At 46.4% G+C, this 26,183-nt stretch overlaps 2 protein-coding genes across 3 annotated transcripts; both read right to left on the reverse strand.

Annotated features, from left to right (window-relative positions):
- Positions 1-998: 998 nt before the first annotated feature.
- On the reverse strand, positions 999-3,863 carry LOC101288520 (bromodomain-containing protein 8-like). Of its 2 annotated transcripts, XM_049701126.1 has the most exons (2): positions 2,917-3,861; positions 999-2,706 (listed from the first exon to the last, which is right to left on the reverse strand). In XM_049701126.1, the coding sequence occupies exons 1-2, from the start codon at positions 3,767-3,769 to the stop codon at positions 1,067-1,069; spliced, it is 2,493 nt and encodes an 830-aa protein (XP_049557083.1). In that variant the 5' UTR covers positions 3,770-3,861; the 3' UTR covers positions 999-1,066. The 2 variants fall into 2 exon arrangements, with proteins under 2 accessions (XP_049557083.1, XP_049557082.1); XM_049701125.1 differs by having other exon boundaries at positions 999-3,863.
- A 3,460-nt stretch (positions 3,864-7,323) lies between these two features.
- Positions 7,324-8,342, reverse strand: LOC101277227 (nuclear receptor-binding factor 2-like). Its single transcript, XM_033409373.2, has one exon. It carries the CDS (start codon positions 8,184-8,186, stop codon positions 7,350-7,352), a length of 837 nt encoding a protein of 278 aa, XP_033265264.1. The 5' UTR covers positions 8,187-8,342; the 3' UTR covers positions 7,324-7,349.
- Positions 8,343-26,183: the final 17,841 nt, after the last annotated feature.

The following is a 26,183-nucleotide window of genomic DNA, read 5'->3' on the forward strand; positions in this document are numbered from 1 at the left end:
ATTTTTATTCTTTTTGTGTCCTGTGTGCTCCCCAAACCAGTCTACTTGGCATTTCCCAAACATGCCATGCATCTTTGCTCTCCTAATTCCTCTGCGCTGTCTGCTCTTACCATCATCTCTTTTGGGATTGACGTGTGCACACCGCTATATATAAAATAGACAGCCAACAAGGACCTACTGTATAGCACAGGGAACTCTGCTCAGTACTCTGTAATAACCTACATGGGAGAAGAATTTGAAAAAGAACAGATATATGTATAGGTATAACTGAATCACTTGCTGTACATCTGACACTAATGCAGCATTGTTAATCAACTACACTCCAGTATAAAACAAAAATTAAACAAACAAACTCAGTATTCCTGTGACACATCATTCAAATTCCACTGCCTCTAAGATTTCTTCTGTTGTTCCCTGGCAAGCAATAATGCCCCTTTCTCTAAACCCCCAGGGTGTTTTGGAGTCTTCCTTATATCTCATCACATGTGCTTTGCGTTACAACTACTTGTAACTTACTTACATGGATTAACGCTTCCCCCAAAACATTGATGGTGCAGACACTCAATAAATGTAAATAGAAAAATGGATCGTCAAAACAGGCTTAGATCGTGGACCTCAAACATTATCAAAACAAGGGAATCTGTCCACCACAGCCAGAAATACCTTATCTTTCAGGCTCTTAGAGATTTCTGAATATGGTTAAGTGGGGTCAGGAAGTAGCCATGCCCATGGTCATGTTATTTTTTTTTTTTTCTTTTCTTTCAGAGTTTATTGTGTACACATACACTTCACAGGTTTTTTTTTTTTTTAAGCCTGTACACTTCACAAGACAGTACAAACTAGCTACAATCTGCTAGCAACACATCAGGACATTAACACATCCCATAATTTTTGCCCTAAAACAGGCAATTGTGCTACTCCAGCTCTCTGAGAGAGATTTTTCCAGCTCATGTCATGTGGCCCAGACACCTCCTCTTCTGTAACTTCCACTTCTGGAACTTCCACAAGCCCAAGCTCTATCTTTACTTCTATTTCATGTTCAGCTCAGTGCAGATACTCTGAGGCTTCACTTTTTCATCTTCATATCTGCTTCAATGGCACAGCGGCGCCCCCTCGTTCCCCCATCAAAGAGAGAGAGAAGGAAGGCAGGAGAGCCCATGGGGACACTGTCCTTCTCTGAAGAATCCTGTTTGCGGGTAGAATCTCTCCCTCGAAGACTTTTAGCACTGATCCCAGATTCAGATGTCTGCATAATCAACTGTGTGGCCAGGAATTGCTGGATCTGCTCCAAGACATCTCGCTGCATTTCTACTGCCATGTGATAGACATCGTGGTCTGAGCTATTATACATCACAGCATTCTGGAACATCAGCATAATGTCACGCTGAAATTCAGCTGTGCTGCGGATCAGTCCATTTTCAATGTTTTTCTTAATAGTTGACAAATCCATAGGCCTCTGTACAATGCTGTGGTAGCCAGGTGCTATGTCATCTGTAACAGGCTGCAGGAAGACATTAGCATACCTATGATTAGCTGCGGCTCTCCATACAAGCATGATGGCTTTCTTCCAGATTTTCTGTGCCTGAATAGCTTCCTGATCCTCACTACAGACAGAGAATTGTGAAGAAGCAGGGCTGCTGGGGATGGAGTCTGCCAGTGTGTGGGACTGCAGCGTAGCATTGTGTATGCTAAAGCCATCGTCACTCTCACTCACAGGGGGCTCATTATCCATTTCTGACAAATAGCCTTCTCCTTGATCTTCTTCCTTAGGCTCCTCTAGGCTGGCCGCTTCACTGACTCCATCTTCTTCCTCATCCTCACCTGGGGCATCCTTTATCTGGCTTCCAAAAATAGTCCCTGATTCTTCTTTCAATGAGTCTGACATTTCAAACTTGTGCTGAGTCTCTGACTCTAAAGGATCTTCAATGGGATTTGAGCCATGTGATGGAGACAACATGCTTTCAGGGGATGCCTCTGTCTTCACTGTTGTAATTGGAGTTTCATCGCCTCTCCTACTGGAAGCATCTGCTTCAGTAATTTCTCCAGTTGCAGTACTTCTGGGTTCCTCATCTAAGTCCTGACTCCTGAGTTCTGGTGGCTCCATACTCGTGGCTGGAACAACTCCAGATACTATTTCAGCCCCTGAAATGCCTTGCTCTGGTTCTGCAGGTTCCATTTTGATCTCAACACTGGGTTCCCTGATGTCCACCAGTTCATGGATTCCTTTGCTTTCTGTTTCTTCAAAGTCCAGCCTCTCTTGCTTGACCGTCATCTCTGGTGCAGGGAGAGGTACTGGCTTGTCCCGTTCCTGCTGCGTAGGGTGCTCCCAGGGGCCAGGCAGGGATTGGGGATCATCATTCTCTTCACAGAATGACAGTGCTGCTTCCACTGCTGCCACATCCAGCACTTCAGGATGATCATCTACCTTGTCCTCAATGATGGCAATGATGTCCCCAACAGTCTCAAAGTCTAGTTCTTCACCTGTGTAAGACACAGCAATATCCATCTTCTCAGCCAGATCTAAATCTTCCTTCCCATCAATGCTAGGAGCCTTTGATCCTCCAGGGGCCTCTGCTACCCCTGACCGGAAACACTCTTCTTTGATAGAATTGATGATCATGGAGATTTCACTGCTATCCATGGAGACAGTCACAGTATGTGGATCCCCCACAGCCTCCATGGGAACACAGGTATCAGGCTGACTCACTGGAGCTACACTCTCAGGAGTGGAGACAGCCGGAGCAGAGGATGGTGCTGGCAGCGCAGGCATCATGACAATGGTAGCTTGGGACACAGACTCTACAGGGGGTGGCACAATTTTAACTGGAGGTTCACTGGCAACAGTAGTGAAGGAAGCAAGAGGTGTGGTGAACTGTGTAGGACCAGCTTCTAAAAGCCGGGAAAGAGTGGGAGCACCTGAGGCAGCTGGGGAGGCTGCAACAGTGTTGGGTGTTTGCTGCATCTCCCCACCATGTATCATGGGAAGGACCCCGCCTACCTCCAGGAGGACACCTGTACTGTTCAGGTGGCCAGAAGCCACAGCCATTTCACTCTCATTGACCCCAGAGGTGGCCTCTTCCATAGTGGTTGCAGTCAAGTCGGCAAGTGGATAATCACCTCCTGGGGAGGCAGAATCTATAGGAGAGCGAACCATCACAGTAGGTAACCTCCGAGGGGGTGTTTTTACTGCTTGACGGGCCTGATAAGCCGCATCCGTAGCCTTCCTCTTTACTTCAGCCTCCTCTTCCTCCAATTTCTTTTTCATCGCAATGTCATTGCAAAGCTCATCCAGTCTGCTGTCCATGTGCCCAGCTTGAATTAGTTCTGCATCTCTTTTCAGCCGTCTATATTTTTCCTGGGTTTCCTTTATCACTTTCTTTAGTTCCTCAACTCGCTCAGCAGTCAGTTTCCGAACAATGACATCTTCAACGGTTTCTACCACTTCTCCCTTTTCACCCCGTTTCCGTTTTGGGGTCTCAGTGGTCTCTAGGAGCTCCGAGTACTGGGAAGCACAATGTTTTTGAGAGAACCAGTCTGGAGGGCGGCCAGGTTCTGCAAAGGGCTTGATTGCTCTGCTAACTGATACCCAATTTTGATCTCCACTCCTCATAACGGAAGACGCTAAACACAGCTTCTCTCGGATGGACCATGGCTCTGTAGGGCCAGTACTCAGCAGCTTATGTTCTGAAAGGAGAGAAGACTTGGAGACAACCACTGAGACACTAATTCTAAGCCCCAAAGGGAGGACTAAAAGCCTAACACAGAACATCCCAACCTGTAAGGACAAAGTGAGCCACTATCACCAAATCTTGATTTTCACCTCTCTAGTAAACACCACCACTAGGGTGACGCCTATTCATTGCATGAGAACTCCACTGAGTATATGGCAAAACATTTTTTCTTCAAATGCCATGGTTACTCTATGTTTTTTTTTTTTAAAAAGAAAGTCATTAATTTATCGCAGTTCTCCCCAGAGACCCAGTTTTAAGAATGCTTTACTCCAGGGACTTCCCTGGCGGTCCAGTGGTTAAGACTCTGTACTTCCACTGCAGGAGACAAGGGTTGGATCCCGGATGGGGGGGAACCAAGACTCTGCATGCCCCGCGGCGTAGCCAAACAAGAATGCTTTATTCCAATTTGGACGCAAGGGCTATTTCCCAGGATTCCGAGCGGCCAACCCCCACACCCCACCCTGCACTGCCCCACCTCCTTCTTAGCATAAACTTGTTTACTTCTCTTAGGAACACCCACTACCCTTTAGCTGCTGCGCCTAAAAAACCTTTTCACTCCGTGAAACAGGGGGAAATGGCTGAGATGCACGAAATGCAATTTCCCCCCAGTGGCAGAAAAAGCTCACGGTTAAGATACACCATTTCTCTGTGAGTACAGGCCTCACAAACGTTCGTCAGAAAACGACTCTTTGAGACGCCGGCCATTCCATATAGCTGTTGTGTGGACAACATGTCTGCCCACACGTCCGAGCCTCTGAGGAACCTTTTTTCCTCTCACTCCGCGGAGCGCCCAAACATACAAGAACTCCCTGAGGTGCTTCTCTCAAAACTCCGCGGCCTTACTGAAACACAAGACTCTACGCTTCTAGGCCCCCAACCATTGGCCTTCACAACGCCGGTCGAGGACAGGTCTTTGACGGCCCTGGGCCCTCAGGCAAATCATTGCTCCTACTCTCTAAGAGCGTGACAGAAATCTGTTGCCTGGCCTTGGCTCTACAAACACCTTCCACACAAGAGCAGCGCAATTACTTACTGCCCCTGGTCATGTTATTTAAAATGATTATTCTCTAATTGTTGGACACCTTTTACAGAATGGTTGGGGACCTGGTGTGCTTTTTTTAAAAAAAATTCTAAAGCATGTGGAGAATTTCGTCAGAGGACTCTCTGTGTTGAAGGAAAATAAAACTAAAAGTTACTGCTAGTGACACCCACACCAAATGGACTCTTCTATCAGCCGTTCCTGTAACCTTTTGAATTTCTCATTTGTATTATTACTCCACTAAATGCCACCACCTTGGAAAACAGGAACCCAAGATAGCGTTTCTCTTGTTTCTAGAGGCTAGGTTCTAAAGATGGAAAATTCCAGGTTATAAAATTGGGCATTTAAAATCCTGTCTTCAACATAATATATTTTTTCCTCTGAAACAGGAGTTGGCAGCTGTGTTACCAATTATATTACTGCAACAAACAGATTGCATTATCATATTTGGTTGACTACTAAGAGTCTTCTAAGTCCCGGAATTCCCTGGCGGTCCAGTGGTTAGGACTCAGCGCTTTCACAGGCGAGGGCCCAGGTTCAATCCCTGGTCGGGGAACTAAAATCCCACAAGCTGCATGGCAGTGCCCCCCCCAAAAAAAGAATCTTCTAAGTCAGAAAAATACTTGGGGTGGATGTATTCCCTCTGGTACTCTTTCAAAAGACTTACAGAAACAGTAGGACTACTGCCAGATGTATTCCGACTAATACCAGTACATGAATCAAGAAGATTTGATTGGTTAATGTTTTGTTTTTGGTTTTGGGGTTTTTTTTAATTTAAGTTTTATTCTATATTGGATTATAGTTGATTTACAATGTTGTATTAGTTTCAGGTGTACAGCAAAGTGATTCAGTTATACATATATCCATTCTTTTTCAGATTCTTTTCCCATGTAGGTTATTACAGAATATTGAGTAGAGTTCCCTGTGCTATACAGTAGGTCCTTGTTGATTGTCTATTTTATATTTAGTAGTGTGTATATGTCAATCCCAAACTCCTAATTTATCCCTCCCCCTCCCCCCTTCCCCTTTGGCAACCATAAGTTTGATTTCTATGTCTGTGAGTCTGTTTCTGTTTTGTAAATAAGTTCATTTGTATCATACTTTTAGATTCCACATATAAGTGATATCGTATGGTATTTGTCTTTCCCTGCCTCACTTACTTCCCTTAGTATAATCATCTCTAGGTCCATCCATGTTGCTGTCAATGGCATTATTTCATTCCTTTCTATGGCTGAGTAATATTCTATTGTATATATGTACCACATCTCCTTTATCCATTCCTCTGTCGATGGACATTTAGGTTGCTTCCATGTCTTGGGTATTGTAAATAGTGCTGCAGTGAACATAGGGGTGCATGTATCTTTTCAAATTATGGTTTTCTCCAGATATATGCCTAGGAGTGGTTTTGCTGGATCATATGGTAGTTCTATTTTTAGTTTTTGAAGGAACCTCCATACTGTTCTCCATAGCAGTTGTACCCATTTACATTCCCACCCACAGTGTAGGAGTGTTTCGATTGGCTATTTTTTTTTAATACAATTACTTTACTGATTGCTTACAATCAGTACTGCCACTCATGCCTCATTAAAAACAAAAGGATATTTCCTTGGTGTTTTCAAATGATGCATTATACATTAAACAAAAAAAGTTACAACTTAAAATGCACCCTGATTAATTATGTAAACTGGTAATTTTTTTAAAAAGCATAACTAATAATTTGGTTCCTTTCTTCATAAAATGGAAATTTAAATATTTCTCCTGATAGTCTTGAGGTTATCATTATGTTACGAGTAGTGCAAAGTGTGGCACACAGTTTCTTCTAGAAAGGTGTGTCTTACACACCTTATTAAACAAAGGAAATATGCATAACAAGATGCATACAGTCAATGCATGAATAGAAAGCATGTTTCAAATACAAGGTAGCCCCTCAGGCGACCATTACTATTTGGGTTTTGCATTATCATTTATGGCATTATAGATTAATTACACATAACATACTTTTATACATTTTAACCCTGAAGAAAAATAATCGTTGCTTGAAAAAAATTATTCCAGGTAGCCATTTGGTTTGTATCAGGAGAAAGTGAACCTCCAAGAGTTTAGTATCTGCCAAGTCTGGAATCATTAGCTCGAGTCAGTAAATCCGATGCGCGACATACTTCACAGTGACTGTTTCCGAGTCTTGTCAATGCCTCTCCTCCGCAGCATGCTGGGTGCAGCATCTCCGGGACACCCTTGCATGTGGTTTTCCTTTTTTTTTCTTGCTGGATTAACTGTATTACCGTATTATTTCCTCTTTTTCACCTCTTCTATGGCCTTCCATTTTATTTTATTTTATTTTATTTGTGTTTTTTTGCGGTACGCGGACCCCTCACTGCTGTGGCATCTCCCGTTGCGGAGCACAGGCTCCGGACGCGCAGACTCAGCGGCCATGGCTCACGGGCCCAGCCGCTCCGCGGCATGTGGGATCTTCCCAGACCGGGGCACGAACCCGTGTCCCCTGCATCGGCAGGCGGGCTGTCAACCACTGCGCCACCAGGGAAGCCCTGACCTTCCATTTTAATTATTCATAAGTCCTTTCAGAGTATCTTCAGAGAGTTCCACGAGGGGACGTTCTGGAGATGGAAAATCCAAGGGAGGAAGATTGGGTATTGGAATACCTTGGCTTTCCCAGTGTTTGATGCAAGCCTCTGCCAGGCTGAAGAGGCTGTAGCGGTTTCTGCATGTGGTGGCAAGCTCCGTAACTCTGACTTTTCTACAGAATCAGCATCTATATCAAGCTCCTTTTCTATCGGGCCTTTTAGAAGTCTGGCCTTTTCAGCCTTTAGCTGTTTATTTTCTCTCCTTAATCTTTCATTCTCAGCCACGAGGAATTCCACATGCCTCTTCGAATCTGCAATTTGGGTTGCCTGCTCCTCTACAATTGTTTTATCATCTCTTGGGGCTTTGCTTCCAATGCACAGCTCTGTTGGCTCGCTCTTCTGCTGAGGTAAAAATAGTAGTGTGTCTGGATCCCTGTCAAAGACCCCCTGAATCTCAGGCAAGTGTTTCTCTGTGGAAGGGCTGTAATTCTGAGAGAGCAGGGGGCTCTGGCTGTCTGCGTCCTCAGCAGACGGTCTGTGAGATGCCTGAAGCTGGGCAGCGGCATCCTTGTCTGTGCTCTGCTGGGCTTTCAATCTTTCCTCCCGCTTTGCCCTCTTCCACCTCTCCTGGATGAGGAGAAGCTGTTTCATGTGACTATCCCTTTGCAGTTCCGGTGATAAATGAGCCTGCTCAGACTGTGTCAGCTTCATAGCTTCAGAAAGATACGCTGCAGCCTTTTTGTGACAAGAAATAGCCTCTTCGTATTTCCCTGCAGCTACTAAACGATCTGCTCGTCTGCTCTGCTGATGAGCCAGGTTGAGGGGTCCTTCCATAGACCCCGGGGTAAACAGCGGCCTGAGGAAGGGGAGCGAGGGAGCCCGGGCACATGGAGGGTAACAGCTGGAGAGCGCGACGCAGCGGCTGCGACTGTGGCCCCACTCTGCGCCCCGGGAGCCAGCGGCGGGCGCAGAGGGAGCCGGCTAATGTTTTTAAACCTCCCTTTTGTTTAGGAGAAAAGTTGGAGGAATCAAAGAAGACCCCCTTGGAAGTAGTATGTTTTGAGTTAATCTGACAACTAAGGGAAAACAAATGCTATAAAAGAAACAGTCTTTCGGATCACAAATGGACAGCTTTAGGAGAAGCTAAAGTGGACATACAAAAGGTATTTGAAATGAAATTTCAGAGAGAAAAGCTCTCTAAGGCAGGAATGTCTTTCGCCCAGAAATCTAAACTGGGTGCCAGGAATCTGGACAAGAACCCAGGAGGTCGGAAGTGAAGGAATTAAGGGCTCAGTGACTAGGGGCTGCTGAATGATACTTGAGAGAATTTCAGTCTGCTTAGAGGTTAACTCAGGTAACACCTCACAGGATCTCAAGTCTGGCGTCTTGTTGATAATGTTGCAGGTATATTGTTGTGGAATTTGTGGTACCCAAACAAGGGCGCGTGACTCAAAGCTACTCTTAACCACAGCCGCTGCCAGAAACCCAAGCCTCTGCTCACCCAGAATCACACCCACAGACTGCTCTGCGCAGCCCCCATCAGACCCAGTCCCCAGCCAGGCCTCCTCTCCAAGCTTCTGCCGCCGCCTCACTTTGCCATCAGCAGACCCCTCAGCCCCGCCCCGCTCCTTCACAAGCACCTGGCTCGCCCTGAGAATGTTCCAGTACAGCCCTAGCAACTGGGGCTGTTTCTCTCTCTCACCTCTCGGACCTCAGGACCACAAGCAAAAGTTGTGTTTTCCCGGGTCACCAGTGCTACGTGCAGACCATGTCTCTCCTTCTCTGCTGAGTAAGTCCCTGCATCTCTTCCATGCCACCTCCTTCTGATGTCCGTCATGCACAGACTTCCAGAAAAGCACCCCACTCCACACACACACACGCACGCACGCACGCACGCCCCTCACATCCTGAAGGCTTTACCTCCCGGCTGCCTCTCTGCCTGGCCACTCAACTCGTTCAGCATTTTTGGCCTCTTTCAAGGTTTGTGGAGATGACACATCCACGACGCTGGCCTCTCAGACCCTGATTCCTCAACAAACCAAGCGTCTGGGGAGCAGCCACCCCCCCCCCCGGATTAGGTCAGCATATTTCCTCTGGGCTCTAACCCTACATCCCTGTCACCCGTCACCCCTCCCTGGCCCTCTGCTCCTGTTCAGAAGCCACCACAGGATCCTTTAACTCCACCAGCACCAGCATCCCCTGAGCGTGCACTTGGAAGGGGCTTCCCTCCTAATCAGAACCTTGTCATCCTTCCCCCAACTCACCCCCCCTCCCCCGCCCTCTCACCTCCCTTTTGTCTTGAAACAATGCTCTCTTTCTCCTCCTCAGGACCACTCCCAGTACGGTTTATGCTGGAGATGGGTCACCCTCATTCCTCAGAGCCAGTTGTTGTATTTTCAGGGATTCTGCAAACTCTTGGACATTGTGTCGGTGACTTGGAATTGGCTGTGCGGAGAGGATTTACACCAATACAGATGAAGGTTTCGGTTTCCAAAGGGGGTTTTGTTAAACATCTATCAGCTCATCGCTGGTTCATCCTGCATCCTCTTGCCGCTACCGATGACACGTTTCTCTGCTACCCACCTCTCCCCCCGACACTTTTGCCCTCGTGTGAGCAAAACTTCTTGAGAGCTGCCCACAGTGTGACTCTTCCTCCCAGCCATTCACTCCTCAAGCCCACTCCAGCCTTGCTTCTGTCCTTGTCAGAGCTGCCGAGCTCCTCCAGGTTACCAATCCAGGGGATACTTTCTCTGTTTTTGTCTTGCTTGACCTTCGCATCCATCTTCCCCGCCCAAGTCCTCATCTTCAAACACGTGCTTCTCCCGGCTCCTCTGATGCTGCACTTTGCTGAGTTTTGCTCCAGCTTCTCTTGCTGATCTGCAGAATCGATTGCAGGCTTCTCCCTGTTTCCCTTAGACACATGCATGCCTCCTAAATGCTGGCTTCCAGCGTGGCTCTAGGCTCTCTCCTCTCCTCTGCCCTTTCTCCCCGCGTGACCCCCTCCTGTCTCATGACTTACATGCTAAGCGTTCCCAAAAGGATTCCTCAGACCGCTCCAGCCTCCCGACCCCTCTGTCTAACTGCCCATTGATGACCCCGCCGGGAGGCATGTTTTGCTTTAAAGGTGATGTGTCCTAAGGGCAACTCTGGATTCCTTCAGCCCTGGTAAACCAGTGCCTCTCCCAGTCTCCGCATCTCAGTAACTGGTGGCACGGTTCAGCCATCTGCTCAAACTGGAAGCGTGGCCACCAGCCAGGATCCCTCCCTCATGCTCACCGCCCACGCCCGAGGCAGGGCCTGTTGTTCCGACGTCGTACGTCTCAGCCCCAGCCTCTCTCCACACAATGCTCCGAGTCACCCGCACGCCTCGCCTCTCTGTGCCCAGTGACGTCCTTACTGGCTTCATTTCCACTGCTGCCCGTGCTTAACATCGTCTCTGCAAAACTGCCAGGGTAAACTTTTAAGAAAGAAAATCCTGGAAATTAAAACGGCTTTTTGACCTAAATGGGAAGGAAATCCAAAAAAGAGGGGATATATGTATACACAGGGCTGATTCACTGTGCTGTACAGCAGAAACTAACACAACGTTGTAAAGCAGCTCTACTCCAATAAAAATACATTTTAAAAAAGTTGAAAGGAAAGAAAATAAATAAATAAGCATATTTCAAATGCTTAAAATAATAAAATGGATTTTTAACAACTTCAGGGATACACGGAAAAATAATTATTTCACTATGGAAATTGTCAATTGCAAAAGTATACAAAATTAACTACAAATACAAGATTTTTAAAAAAATAAATTATTTTATTTATTTATTTTTGGCTGCGTTGGGTCTTCGTTGCTGCACGCGGGCTTTCTCTAGTTGTGGCGAGCGGGGTCTACCCTTTGTTGTGATGCGCTGGCTTCTCATTGCGGTGGCTTGTTGAGGAGCACGGGCTCTAGGCACGCGGGCTTCAGTAGTTGTGGTACGCGGGCTCAGTGGTTCTGTCTCACGGGCTCTGGAGCGCAGGCTCAGTAGTTGTGGCTCGCGGGCTCTAGAGCGCAAGCTCGAAGCTGTGGTGCACGGGCTTAGTTGCTCCGCGGCATGTGGGATCTTCCCGGACCAGGGCTTGAACCCGTTTCCCCTGCATTGGCAGGCAGATTCTTAACCACTGTGCCAGCAGGGAAGTCCCAGTATTTTCAGTTGCGTAGAAATGAACAAGTTTATATAAGATTTCAAGGGAGGGGGGTGGGAGGGAGGCTCAAGAGGGAGGGGATATATGTATACATATATCCCTAGCTATATTCACTTTGTTGTACAGCAGAAACTAACACAACATTGTAAAGCAATTATACTCCAATAAAAAAAAAAAACTATTTCAAGAGAACATATAACAGTAAACTTGGACGGAAATTCATTTGATGGAAATTATTCATCTTTTAAATTTATAGAATTTGCATAGGCACGGTTTTATCTCCTTTCATTTAAAGAAATAATTTCTGTTACAATAACTTAGGCTTTGAAATTGTAGCTGCCATTTTAAAAACAGCAGTACATGCAAGCAGAATTTCCAGATTCAAAGCTTAACAGGATTTTTGCCAAAGGTCACCAAAGCCTTTTGCATATAAGCTATCAAAATAAAGCTCCTGAGTAAAAGAACTGCCTGAAATGATCTAATCAAATAAAAATTGTTCAACTAATGTTCATCCTTTGCTAGGATATAAAAAGAAAATTAAAATCTCACAATGGTTTCATATACCTATGGACTTGGGTCAATTTACTTTTCAAAACAAACCAGCTACCCTCCTTAGCCTTTCCTGTACTAGCCTGGAAATTTAAATGGCTTTTAACAGTTGCAAGGATACATGGAAAAGTGATTCTCTTACCCTGGTGATTGTCACTAATTTTTCTTTTGAACTTGCAGAAGTTTCCCTATTAACACGAGAGACTCCAGAACCAAATAATCTTTTAAAAATGGAAAACAGATTGCTTTATCACAACGCCTAAAACCTTCTCATTACATCTCAGATAAGATCCACATGGCTTTCCTACGAGGCCCTGTGTGTTCTGGCCTTTCCCTTCCTCTCAACTTTATCCCGTCCTCCTTCTTCTGGAACTCCACCAGCACCAGGCATACTGGCTTCCTCTGGGTCCCCGAGACACTCTCTACTTTTCCGGTTAGTGGTGGTGGTGGATGTGGTGGGGAGTTTTGGTTTTGCCTCAGGACCTTTGCACAAGCTCTTTCCTCTGTCCGGGGACACATTCCCATCCACCTTCTGCCGACTGCATCTCATCTTTCAGGATTTATCCCAAATACACACCACCTTCCCGGAAAAGCCTGGCAGGAAGAGGGTCCTGTAGAGCAGCATGGGCAGATAGGCAAATAGTCAGCAAATCATCTCTCTTTAAAAGTAAATCAGGGACTTCCCTGGCGGTCCAGTGGTTAGGAGTCCGCGATTCCACTGCAGGGGTCCTGGGTTGGATTCCTGGTCGGGGAGCTAGGATCCCACAAGCCGTGCGGCGCAGCAAGGAAAAAAAAAAAAAGTAAATCAATATCTTAAATTTCCTGTCTTGTCTCTTCATCAATTCCTTGAGGGGTGGCTTTGGCTGAGACCCTGGGCACAGTGGTCATTGGCAGAGAAGCTCTGTGGGATCAGCTCACATTCTTTCAGCTGCCAGGGCCTTGCTAGTGTGTGGTTGGACTTTCCAAGCTCTGCTTTCTCCCCTTGACATGTGTCAGTCAAGCCCCCTTTCTTGGGTCAGGTTCCCTGCAAGCAGATGGAATTCTCGTACAAGTGGTAGCTTGGGAGAGTGCTGTGAGGAGGGATTTGTAGGGAGGTGAGTGAAATAGGAGAGGGAAGGGGGGCAGCTAAGAAGAGATGTGGTTTCAGCTGAAGTCTCACCTCAGCCTCACCCCACAGACGCTCTGGAACATGAATGGCAGCAACGAGTTGTCCTCCTTGAAGCAGGGGGTCCAAGTCTCCTTTTGAAGCAAGACGAATAAAACACAGAATGGGAGGAAATATTGAAAATCGTATATCTAATAAGGTGTTAATATCCAGAATATATTAAAAAAAACTTCTACAACTCAACAACAAAAACAACCCAATTTAAAAGTGAGCAAAGGACTGAACAGACATTTCTCCAAAGAAGAACAAACGGCCAATAAGCCCATGAAAAGATGCTCTGCATCACTGATCACGAGGGAAATGCCAATCAAACCACAGAAAGAGGCCACCTCACACCCATCAGGATGGCTACTATAAAACACTTCAACAAAACAAAACCAAAACCAGAAAATAACAAGTACTGGCAAGAACTTGGAAAACTCGGAACCCTTGTGCACCATGGCTAGGAATGTAAAATGGTGCAGCCACTGTGGAAAGCATTATTCGGCAGTTCCTCAAGTAATTAGAAATAGTATTCCCATGTGATCCAGCAGTTCCATTTCTGGATATAGGAGGTATATAGGTGTATAGATATTAAACAGAATTGGAAGCAGGGTCTTGAAGGGATGTTTGTACATCCATGTTCCCAGCAGCATTATTCACAAGAGCCAAAAGGTGGAAGCAACCCAAGTGTCTATCGATGGATGAATGGATAAAGAAAATGTGGTCTATACATGCCGTTGAATATGGAGGCTTAAGGGAAGGAAATCCTGACACACGCCATGACATGGATGAACCTTGAGTACATTGTGTTCAGTGAAATAAGCCATTCACAAAAGGATAAATACCATATGATCCCACTTACGTGAAGTACCTAGAGTTGTCAAGTTCACAGAGACAGAAAGTGGAGTGGTGGTTACCAGGCGCTGGGGCAAGAGCAGGGAGTGGGGAGTTGCTATTTCATGGGGACAGAGTTTCAATTTTGCAAGATGGCTAGAGTTCTGGAGACTAGTTGCCTATCAAAGCAAATGCACCTAACATTACTGAACCATACGCTTAAAATGGTTTACATGATTTTTTTCTTTTTTAAGAAGATGTTGGGGGGTAGGAATTAATTAATTAATTAATTAATTTTTTGGGCTGTGTTGGGTCTTCATTTCTGTGCGAGGGCTTTCTCTAGTTGTGGCAAGTGGGGGCCACTCTTCATCGCGGTGCGCGGGCCTCTCACTATCGCGGCCTCTCTTGTTGCAGAGCACAGGCTCCAGACGCGCAGGCTCAGCGGCCATGGCTCACAGGCCTAGTTGCTCCGTGGCATGTGGGATCCTCCCAGACCAGGGCTCGAACCCGTGTCCCCTGCATTAGCAGGCAGATTCTCAACCACTGCGCCACCAGGGAAGCCCGGTTTACATGATTTTAAAAAGGAATCCTGTGATATTGGTAGAGAAAAAAAAAGTGGCAAAGTAACAGGTCTGTAAATACAAATTGGCATATTTTCTTAAAGCCAGCTGTACTCTTATAGTAATTAGTAGTAGTATATTGTTTAAATTGGGGAGGGTGTTTTATTATCTATTCTGTAATAAATTTTAAAAGACAATCGCTAGATTAGAAACGTAGGAGATTTCGATCCTTCAGGGTGGCATTTGCATTTTTAGAATTCTCAGCTGCCCTACAATGGGAATTTCTCCTGGGTACAGTGCATCCAGCCCAGCCTTGCCCATGCAGACCCTCCAAACAACATTTGCATGTTTCAGTATTGGCTTGGCTACTGGGTGTTTCCTGAAGGAATGTCCCAATTCCAGATGAAAAAGACTTCCTCAGAAAGCTGGCTTCATCCTGAAGGGTTCCTCCTGAGGTGTCACATGGAGCAGGCGGGTTCCACGGACAGAGAGCAGGGTAACTTGGAGAGAACCAGAGCACTTACACTTTTCCAATTTCACTTCTGTACAATCTGACTTCATTGAAAACCAAAACTTCCATAGAGACTCATTTATCCATTCAACATTTATTGAATGCCATCTCCCTGCAAGCCACCTGAAAATAACTATCAAAAATAAGGACAGAAAAAAAAAAAAAAAAAATAAGGACAGAGCTTTTCCTGAGTCCATTTTATTGAGGTATAACTTACATACAGTACAATTCACCCTTCCAGGTGTACAGTTCTGTGAGTTGACAAATGTATATCGCATAGCCACCGCCACAATCATGATATAGGATATTTCTATCATCCCGAAGAGTTCTCTCGTGCCCCTTTGTAAACAAGCCGTCCCCTCCCCTCCAGGACCTGGCAGCCACTAATCTGAATTTTGTCCCTATAGTTCTGCCTTTTCCAATGTCCAGTAAATGAAATCACACAGTATGTAGCTTTCGTGTCCGGCTTCTTTCGCTTAGCATAACGCTTTTGAAATTCATCCATATTGTTTCCTTAGCCGTCATTCATTCCTTTTTATTACTGGGTAGTATTCCGTGTCTGGATGTACCACAGCTTATTTATCCGTTCACGAGCTGATGGACATTTGGGTTGTTTCCAGTCTTCAGCGTTATGAATAAGGCTGGGTGCACAGACATTTGCATATGGGTATTTGTGTGGACATAAGTTTTCATCTCTCTTAGATTAATACCTGGGAGTGGGATTGCTGGGTCATTTGGAGAGTGTATGTTTAAATGAATAAGAAACTGCCCAGATGTTTTCTAAAACAGCTTTTAGAAACACTAAACTAAACACTAAACTCTAAAACATTTTTGCATTCCTCCCAGCGATATATACAAGTTCAAGTCGTTCTGCATCCCTGCCGACCAGACAAAGCTTTTCGCAAGTATCAGCACCTTAATTACCTCAAACCTGCAGTAATCATGTTCATTACGTCATCGGCAATACGTGGCTGTATCTTTAAACTTCTCACTCTCTAAGCGGGGGCTCAGAACTATGCACTGCTTGGTTGTTTCCACGGTGCATATATGTCTTTATAAAATAGTAATATAAAAGTGCCTTAATGATCTCATTTGGTTTAAGAAATTACAGCAAGGCAGAGTTAGCCGTTTAACGAAATAAAATAGACAAAGAATAGAATAGTGCACGCTCAGTGTTAGAAGGGATCTTAAAAGCCTTCTCTCCAGCCCCACCCCTGTCCCCACCCCCATGGGACGCTTGAATCCATCTTACTGTGTTCCTGGCAAGGGGCCATCCAAGTTCCGCTGTAATCAGTTCTCTCTCAGGTATCTCCCTCTCCACTCCCCTCCCCACCCCCATAGCAATCAGGAGTCTGACTGTCACCAAAAGGCACGGTCAGCAGAAATTGTGTCCCCTGTGGACAGTCACCCTTGCTTCACGGTTCTTCAGCTCATTGGTCTTGTTTGGGGAACGGGTGCTGACATGATTCCAATACCTTTTTTTTTTTTTTCACCTTCAGAATCCCTCTTCCAATCTGCTGGTGAGAATGAAGCCCCATGAAGGGGGCCTGGTTTAGGGGGGCAGAGCCTTTGGCATCCTTGATGTTCTACCTCTTGTTTGTCCCAACGCCCCAGTCCAATCCCTATTTTGATCTGATGTCTCTCCAAATATTTGAAAGCAGCTCTCACGGCTCCTAAGGGACTCGCCTCTCATCCTGACTAAACATCACCAGTTCTCTCGACCATCCTCACACACTGGGATTTTGAGTGTCCCATCCCTCCCTCTCCTGTCAGTCAGTGGATCTGGCCGGGTCTGATATCTTCCCAGACCAGGGAGCTCAGCACTGAGCCCAGAGCTCAGTGGGTCCAGTGAACATGGAGGAGATTCTGATCCAGGTCACATTCAGTTTTTTAAGAGGTCTCTGGTGCTTCCCACTGAATATACCAGCAGCTACAGTCTGTGTGGCTGACTGATTACTCATATCTTCCCCAATCTGTATCTGCAGAATCAAACTCTGGGGGGCTCAAGAGAGGGACCATACATGTTCTCATTATAGATTTACTCATTGCCCCATTTCCTAGGGCTTTGGGTGACGCTGATGTTAAAATCAATTATGTTTACTACCTCAACTTTGTGTCACCTCCACATTGGATAAGCAGGTCTACAATACCTTTGTTCAGCGATGAATATTTGTTGAGCAGCTACTATGTTCTGTGCACCCAGTCAGGCACTGGAAATACAAAGATGAATTGAACAGGGCCACTCTCTAGAGGTGCTTACGGTCCAGTAGATGACCACGTTGTATAATACCGTGAAAGTTTCCTGTAGGACCCCATCAGCATAATCATCAGAACACCAGGCCTCCTGTCTTCAATCAGCCACTGATACATCTGCTTGTACCAGCACCCAGCCCAGATGGTTCCATTTCCCCAAGTGGCTGGCATGAGAAAGCTTGGAGTACATCTAAAAATCTGGATACACGATGTCTGTACATCATTGCTGAGTTAGGGGTCAGAGCATTCAGAGGGACCAGGACATCAGTCTGCTATGAATGATATTTAGTAAGTGGCCAGCCCACACTCTCACCACACCCCTCTGTCCTCATCCCATTTTCCCTAATCTCAAAACATTACATAAACTTTTTCACATGGTTGTAAAGATTACTGAAGAGACAAAAGAGTATGCAGTGGGTAATAAGCTCCTGGAGTGGTCCAGCTTACATCAACAGGTAAATAATAGGTGTGTGAGTAATGAATGAAATTGTATTTTGGGTCTAACCCTTATTCCAAAGTAATAAATCTTGTAATGCAATTTGGGCACTGTCTAAGAGACTGATGGAAATTTGGGCCTGGAGCTGGACTTTTTGAGAGGTTCTGCTTGGGCCGTGGAGACTGGCAGTCTAGGTGCTACCTGACTTTTTGCAGGAAGAGGGGAGGAGAGAAGAGGCCCAGTGCCTTAGCACTGACTTTCAGAGGCCTGGACCTGGCTCCCTCACAGAAGGCAAACGACTGCCTTGGGCAGTCACATTCCAAGTGGGAGAAAGGTGAACCCTTTAGGTGTGCTTTTTTTTTTTTTTTTTAGCTTATTGAATTATTTTATTTTATTGGAGCATAGTTGATTTACAATGTTGTGTTAGTTTCAGGTGTACAGCAAAGTGATTCAGTTATACATATACATATATTCATTGTTTTTCAGATTCTTTACCCATATAGATTATTACAGAATATTGAGTAGAGTTCCCTGTGCTATACAGTAGGTCCTTGTTGGTTATCTATTTTATATATAGTAGTGTGTGTATGCTAATCCCAAGCTCCTAATTTACCCCTCCCCCCAACGTGTCCCCCTTTGGTAACCGTTAAGTTTGTTTTTGAAGTCTGTGAGTCTGTTAAATAAGTTCATCTGTGTCATTTTTAAAATCAGATTCCACATATAAGTGATATCATATATTTATCTTGCTCTTTATGATTTATTTCACTTAGCATGATAATCTCTAGTTGCATCCCTGTTGCTGCAAACGGCATTATCTCATTCTTTTTCATGGCTGAGTAATATTCCATTGTATATGTGTACCACATCTTCTTTATCCATTCCTCTGTCGATGGACATTTAGGTTTCTTCCACGTCCTAGCTATTGTAAGTAGTGCTGCGATGAACACTGGGGTGCCTGTATCTTTTCAAAGTATGGTTTTCTCTGGATATATGCCCAGGATGGGATTGCTGTAGGTGTGCATTTTTAACAGCCATTTAATTGTACCCATGCAGCATTTGTAGTTCTCTGGTCTGGGTTTTGTTCCCATTTCAATTCCCTGGTCCCCATGCCCTCACCTCTGATCTGTTTACAAGAAATCAAGATGGAACCATAGATGTGAGGGTGGTTTCTGTAGCTGACAGCTCTGATCCCGAGGAGCAAACCTTTGGAAAAGAGTCGTTTCCTCAGGAAATTCTTCTTTGGCCTCCTCCCCCAGAAAACCCGTGGCATCTCAACCCCTGCTCTAGAAAGGTTTCCTACGGTGCCCAGGAAACACGCTCCTTACCCAGAAAGTGTCAATTGCCAGTCGGTTTAAAGAACAACGTTTGCACCGTGTATGGTTTATTTTTTTTCTTCGTTTCCACTGGAAGAAACCCCTACCGGGGAGGGCAGGGGGAAGGGCGCTGCATCTGATTTCTCTTCGGCCAAGGCTGGGGGAACTCTTTTCGTTGTTGTTTACTTACTTCTCCCAGCGGTTTTTGTTCAGCCCCGGGGGAAGCTGCGCTGCGGCTCCTCAGATGTTATTTATCTTTTCCTGCGAGGGACTTGTGACAGTCCAGGGTGTTGTGTATCCTGTGAGATTGTTTATCGCCCAGCCCATGCGGTGGCCGGAGCTGCCTTCTCGCCAGCACTTCACGTCCCCAAACCCGGGGCTACGTGAGCGGGCGAAGGGAGGGGAGGTTACGTTTGGGCGCTGGGATGAACCCGCGTCCTCTGGAGCCCGGAGCAACGTGTCCTCAGGCAGAGGCTCTGACCCCGGGGCGCCCAGGTGAAATTAACCAGACAGCCGCGTGTCTGCAAGTCACCGCCGCGCCCTCCAGCCGGGGGCCTGGCGGGGGCCACCCAGAGGCGCAGCGCCCCGGAGCCGGGCCAGGCGGGCGCGCGCGCGCGGGGAGCTCGCTGACCCGAGTCGCCAGTGGGTCAGCCCTGCCCAATGGCTCAACTCTCGAGGGACATTGTCGTACGTGAGAGGCTGCCCCCTCAGCCTCGCCGGCCCCCTTCGCCACTGGGTTTGCTCCGTGTAGAATCACCCTCGGCTCAGGTCACGGGAGGAACGAGGTTGGCACCGGGTGGAGTCGAGGATTGGGAACTTTCGGTTCTGCTTGTGACCCAGGCCGGTGGAAGGTTTGAAATGCGCTCGTAGGGTGGCTTTGGGCGGATTCTTGCCTTTTCCTTTCTCCTTTCCATTCCTATCCTTTTCTCTTCCGTTTTCTTTTTCTTTCTTGTTCCCCTGGGCGCCTTGGAGGGCTAGGTCTCTCTTGCCATCGTTGGGAGCGCGCCGCGGACGCGAAGGCAGGACAGAAAGGGGCAGCGCCCGTCTCTAGCAGCCTGACCATCCTTATACCGCACACACGCGCACACACACACACATGCACACTCACACTTACGGGGAAAGATCAAACGCGCACGGCAGCCCGAAGTCTGTTTTCTCAGGCGTCCCTCCGCCATCACCACATTGTTAGCGGGACAATGGGCTCCTGTGTCAGTCCTGTTGGCACCAGTTTTGTACGATGCAGGAAACAGCATTTCCTCTCGGCGCTGGAAAATTAACTTGGATCGTGCTTTTCCCTTTTTATGGAGAATCCGCACACACCCCGGGAAACCCGAGCTCCCGGAGAGGGGAAGGAGCGGCAGCAGTAGACATCCCACAGCCCTGCCCGGGTCCGTCCCCTTCCCGCTCCGGCTCCGGGTCACCGCCAAAGGAGGAAACTCCTGGCGCTGAACAATGAGATGGGGCTGGATGTCTCAACAGTGACCCTCCCGCTGGGGCTATCGGGGACCCGCGGTGCCAAGGCTCGCTGCCCTCCTGCGCCCCTTCTGTTTGGAAGGGGAAATTGGCAGAAGGGGACCCCGGCTCTGGAGGTACCGGCAGTCTGCTCCAAGCTGTGCAAGCTTGGGCAATGGGACGAGTTGCCTAGGTGGTCCCCAAATGCACAAAACGGAACAACTGTTCGGTCCACAAAAGTCTCGTAAACATTATCGTAGTCCAGTTAGTATTTCATCTCACTTTGCCCTGCATCCTGTATTGTTCCTTGGAGTAGCACTCGATTGCAAAACCAAGGAGGCGGTGTGCGGTGGGGTGTGTGTGTGGGAGTCTCCTTCGCCTGCATTTATCACTATAAATGTCACTAACCATGCAGACATTTGTGACTCTCTTTGCTACCCCTGCTGCCACCGCCTCCCACTGTTCATATTTGTAGACTGGGGATACTAACAGCTGGCTACCGGACGTACCCATAGGATCTACATGTGTACGTAGTTCACATGCTATTTTCTACACGGCATGCTTGTGTATGCACACGCGTAGAACACGTATTACAATGTGCATTTTAGTAACTGCAGTACCACTACCATCTGGCTGTCCTCTACCCTGCTCTTGGTGATCCTCTGTAGAGAAGAAAATGGAAACCATCTCAAATCCGTGACGGGTATACCTCTGCCTCTTGTTAATCTTCTTTTGTAGCAAACTCTTCTAACATTTGATGTGAATTTAATTTTTGAACATGGTATTCCTCATCGAACTTTAAACTCTCAATTTTTAAAAATAGACTTTATTTTTTAAGTCAGGTTTAGCTTCACAGCAAAATTGAGCAGAACGTACAGGGTTTCCCATACACCCCCTCCCCCCATGCGGTACAGACTCCGCCCCCCGCCAACCAGAGTGGTACCTTTGTTACAGTCGATGAACTTAGATTGACACATCATAATCACCCAAAGTCCACGGCTTACATTACGGTTCACTCGTGGTGTTGTACCGTCAATGGGTCTGGATCAATGTATAACCACATGCATCTACCATGATAGTATCATGCAGAGTGGTTTTACCACCCTAAAAATCCTCTGTGGTCCATCTATTCACCCCTCGAACCCCTCACTTTTTGAGTTTATCATCATGCCTAATTGATGTTAAGATCAAAATAGAGACTGTGGAGAAAGTGCTTTGAGGACTTTCTAGCCTATGGGAGCAGGATATGAATAAGAGTTATTGGAATTATTGATCTATTGGTGGCCCTGCCTTCTAACCCTCCAGGTTTCAATCTGCCCTTTTCCTGATCGCCCATGTCCATCCCTCCCTCCTCGTCCAGCTGTAAGAGTTAATGGTCTGTAAAACAATACTCAAATATTTAAATCTTCTAGGGAAGCACTAAAAGGAACCCTTGGGACTCTTTGTAATGTCAAAATCATCCCCTAATTGCTTTGCTCCTAGTCACTTCAGTTCTTACTGTCCTCTGAGGTGAGCCAGGGCTGAAAGCCAAGGCTGCTTAATGCTTCTTGAATGAATGAATGCTTGACTGTACATTCTATTTTTCATTTACATGTTGTTTTATTTATAAGTTTAGAAAAGCGATTATAGCTTGCGGTCTACAGGAATCAATTTGGGGAGAAATAGACGGGGTGGTCCCTAAAGTGCGTGCATCCTAAACGCTCAACAACCACGCTTTAATAATGAAGTTGGCTCGCTCCTATGGTTAGCCAAGAGTGGGGGAGACTTAGGGCAGCACAGTGTGCAAAAAAGCCCTGTGGTGCTGTGAGTTCACTTCTCGGGAGGGTCCTCGCGGCTTTTGCAGAATGCTACTGCCCCCGAGAGCCTCATTGCTGTGGCTTTTTGACAGAGTGTGTGCCGCCCTGAGTCGACCCTATTGTGGTTCTTTTTCTTTTTATTTGTGTGATCCCATTAGCCTGTGAGCCCCTCAAAGGATCATCCTGATTCTGCAGATCTATCGCTGTTTCTTCACCTAGAATCACGTCAATAAATGTCTGACCATGACAATGAGAATAAGACAGTGACCCGTGTAAAACGAATGCAGAGGTCAAAAGTCATCGTGTAGCAAATTAAATGATGTCTAATGCCCTCCAGTGGCAGTTGTCCAATGGCATTCCATGGATGTGCTTCAAGGGACCAGTGGGGAAGGGAAGTTTCTAGGGACACTTCTCCTAGAGTGCTTTTATATTTGAGGTCCTACTGCTCAGGACAATTTTGCGAACATCCCCCTTAGAAGAATGACAGCAGCAGACAAAGGCAGATTGCCATCCCAGATCTATTAATGGAGGAAACATTTAAGGTTGAACTTTCCCCATCACCAACCCTGAAAAAACCTTTCGGAATATGCTCTATATTCTACGAACCAGAAAGAACATTTTTCAGAAAAGAAATGCTCAGAACTTGGAGAGAATGAGGAAGGTTTTAATCCTCTATCCTCTTCGATAGAAATAGTTGCCTGGGCCAGCAGCTCTGATTTCTCAGGTTCCACTGGTCCACACGCTGTTGGGCTGTGGGCGTTTCCACCTTCCTTTTTTGCTGTCGGCAGAAAGCAGGTGGCTTCCTCCCCCCACCCCCCCAAGTCTTCTCAGAATTAGCCCGAATTTAAGCTAAACGAGTCGGGCTGGTTGAGTTGCGGATCGTCTTTGATAACCTCCAGCTGGGAGGATTTCAGGGCTCCGTGAGCTGGCAAATGCAGAATGGTTGCGTCTCTTGTCTTCCAATGGGCTGTTCATGTTGGCTTAACTTGCGTAGGTAACTATAGATGAATCTTTTCTTTTCTTCGTGGATTACTGAAACATATCAGTCGAGCTGTTCCTTGGCTCCTCTAAACTGAGTCTATGTGAAAGAAATTCATTCAGGGAGTTAACACAAGCCCTCTCTTGCTTTGTGAAGCATCCTGCCTCGGCCTTCCACTTCCCACTCTATTCCTGGGCTTTGGATCTGGTCCTTCCTAACCTGGTTTCCTGCCTGTGTCTAGGACGGTTGCCAGGTCCCTTTTCCCCAACTTGGGTCCCGAGGCTGGGACCTGCTCGAGAGCCCCTTGCCTACTCCTTCCTATGAAATATGTCCACTCCGATTTCCCCCTGTGGTGCTCTGCCCACATATCCAGGCATCCTTTTCCTTCATCCTGGGCTCCTTCCTTTATTGCTGATTAATTTCCTAGACTTGGACTAAAGATTACTATAACCTGTGGACGCCCCTCTCACATGACCATCCGTGGCAGGGTCGACTCTCCTGGCCTCTGCACCCCTCCTTGGAGTAGGGCTTTCCTCCTCTTCACTTGCTTCAGTTTATTGTGAGTATCTGACTGCACCCGGTGACAGCTGAAAACCTTTCTGAAAGGAGGCAGGTGTAAACTTTTAAAAGATTAATAGAGAGTCATCGTTATGACATCTGAAAAAAACAGAAACGTGAATCACAGCAAGATTTGAAATACCCAGTGATGTTTACAATCACCTTGCAGGTTTCGGTCTGCAAGGCGAGATTCCAGGTCTTTTTGTTTTCTCCTGGATATTCTGCTCACATCTTCAGCAAGCTGCCACCTGGCGAGCAGTGGTGACTTAGATTTTCAAATGGTTAGATTCGTCCACCATAAGAGTCAGTGAATCCAAGGGCATAGCATGGCTTGAATGAATTACGCATCTAAAAGAAGATGCCTTTAATATAGAAACTGTTGGTGTAGTAAGCATTCTTTTAAAATCTTCAACATGAATCTTAAAGATTCATGATCTTTAAGGTCATATGATGACCTCCTATTGGCAATAAGCTTTCGTTTCTAAATGTCTCCACCCTGTCCTAAGTAGTTTGGGATCTAGAAGTTAATTTAAACTTATTTTATTCCTTATAGCATGATTTAACTAAATAAAACTTCTGGATAAAACATGGTAATAAATGAAATTCAGTGAGTCACCAATCTTCAGCTGCGTTCAGACCCTGGTCTTATGTGTATACTTGAGTTGAAAACACCTTTTAACGCACCTGTAACCTTTCAGCACTGCCCACCTCCTACCAGCCTCTTCCCTTGTGTTAACTCCCAGTTATAATAACAGCAAGGCTGTTCTCCCCTAGGATAGATGGAACCTTTTCTATAAAAATGCCTCCTCTGCTTCTCCCTCTTGCCGCCTTTGTCTTCCTCCCAAAAGCTCTGAATGAAGAAAGAGAAAGGATGAAATGGCACGTGCAGTATGGCCACCACGGTTGTCTTCTTTCTAATCAAAAGAAGAATTTAGGGCTTCCCTGGTGGCACAGTGGTTGAGAATCTGCCTGCTAATGCAGGGGACATGGGTTTGAGCCCTGGTCTGGGAAGATCCCACATGCCGCGGAGCAACTAGGCCCGAGAGCCACAACTACTGAGCCTGCACGTCTGGAGGCTGTGCTCCGCAACAAGAGAGGCCACGACAGTGAGAGGCCCGCACACCGCGATGAACAGTGGCCCCCGCTTGCCACAACTAGAGAAAGCCCTCGCACAGAAACGAAGACCCAACACAGCCAAAAAATAAAAAATAAAAATAAATAAATTAAAAGAAGGCTCAACATTAAAAAAAAAAAAAGAATCCGCCTGCCAATGTAGGGGACACAGTTCGAGCCCTGGTCCGGAAAGATCCCACATGCCGCAGAGCAACTAAGCCCGTGCGCCACAACTACTGAGCCTGTGCTCTAGAGCCTGTGAGCCACAACTACTGAGCCCACATGCCACAACTACTGAAGCCCACGTACCTAGAGCCTGTGCTCCGCAACAAGAGAAGCCACAGCAATGAGAGGCCTGCGCACTGCAAGGAAGAGTAGCCCCTGCTCGCCGCAGCTAGAAAAAAGAAAGCCCGCGCGCAGCAACAAAGACCCAAGGCAGCCAAAATAACTAAATAAATTAATTAATTTAAAAAAAAAGAAGAATTTACACAGGGAACTATATTCAATATCCTGTGATAAACCATAATGGAAAAGAACATGAAAAAGAATATATATATGTATTACTGAGTCACTTTGTTTTACAGCAGAAATTAACACAGCATTGTAAATCAATTATACTTCAATAAAATTTTTTTTAAAAGAAGAAGAATTTACATTTTGGCCACCTTTCTTTTTTCTTTTTTTTTTTTTTTTTTTTTTGCGGTACACGGGCCTCTCACTGTTGTGGCCTCTCCCATTGCGGAGCACAGGCTCTGGACGTGCAGGCTCAGCGGCCATGGCTCACAGGCCTAGCTGCTATGCGGCATGTGGGATCTTCCCAGAACGGGGCACGAACCCGTGTCTCCTGCATTGGCAGGCGGACTCTCAACCACTGCACCACCAGGGAAGCCCTGGCCACCTTTCTTAACCAGGCTCTTTGCCAAGTTAAGAACTTTGAAGCCAAAGTTCACGTTCAGGCATCTGATATACCGACGCACCCCTCTGCTCACATGCGTGCATGCGTGCTCACACACACACACACACACACACACACATGCATGCATACCTGCCACCCAGCCTAGGGCAAACCAATCCACAGGCTTGACTGAGCCAACAAGACACAGTCTCTTGACAGTTTAAATCATGAAGAGTTGCAGACAGAGAAGATTGACAAA

This window comes from Orcinus orca, chromosome 18 (genome assembly GCF_937001465.1).
Source record: "Orcinus orca chromosome 18, mOrcOrc1.1, whole genome shotgun sequence".
In the NCBI taxonomy this organism is placed as follows: domain Eukaryota; kingdom Metazoa; phylum Chordata; class Mammalia; order Artiodactyla; family Delphinidae; genus Orcinus; species Orcinus orca.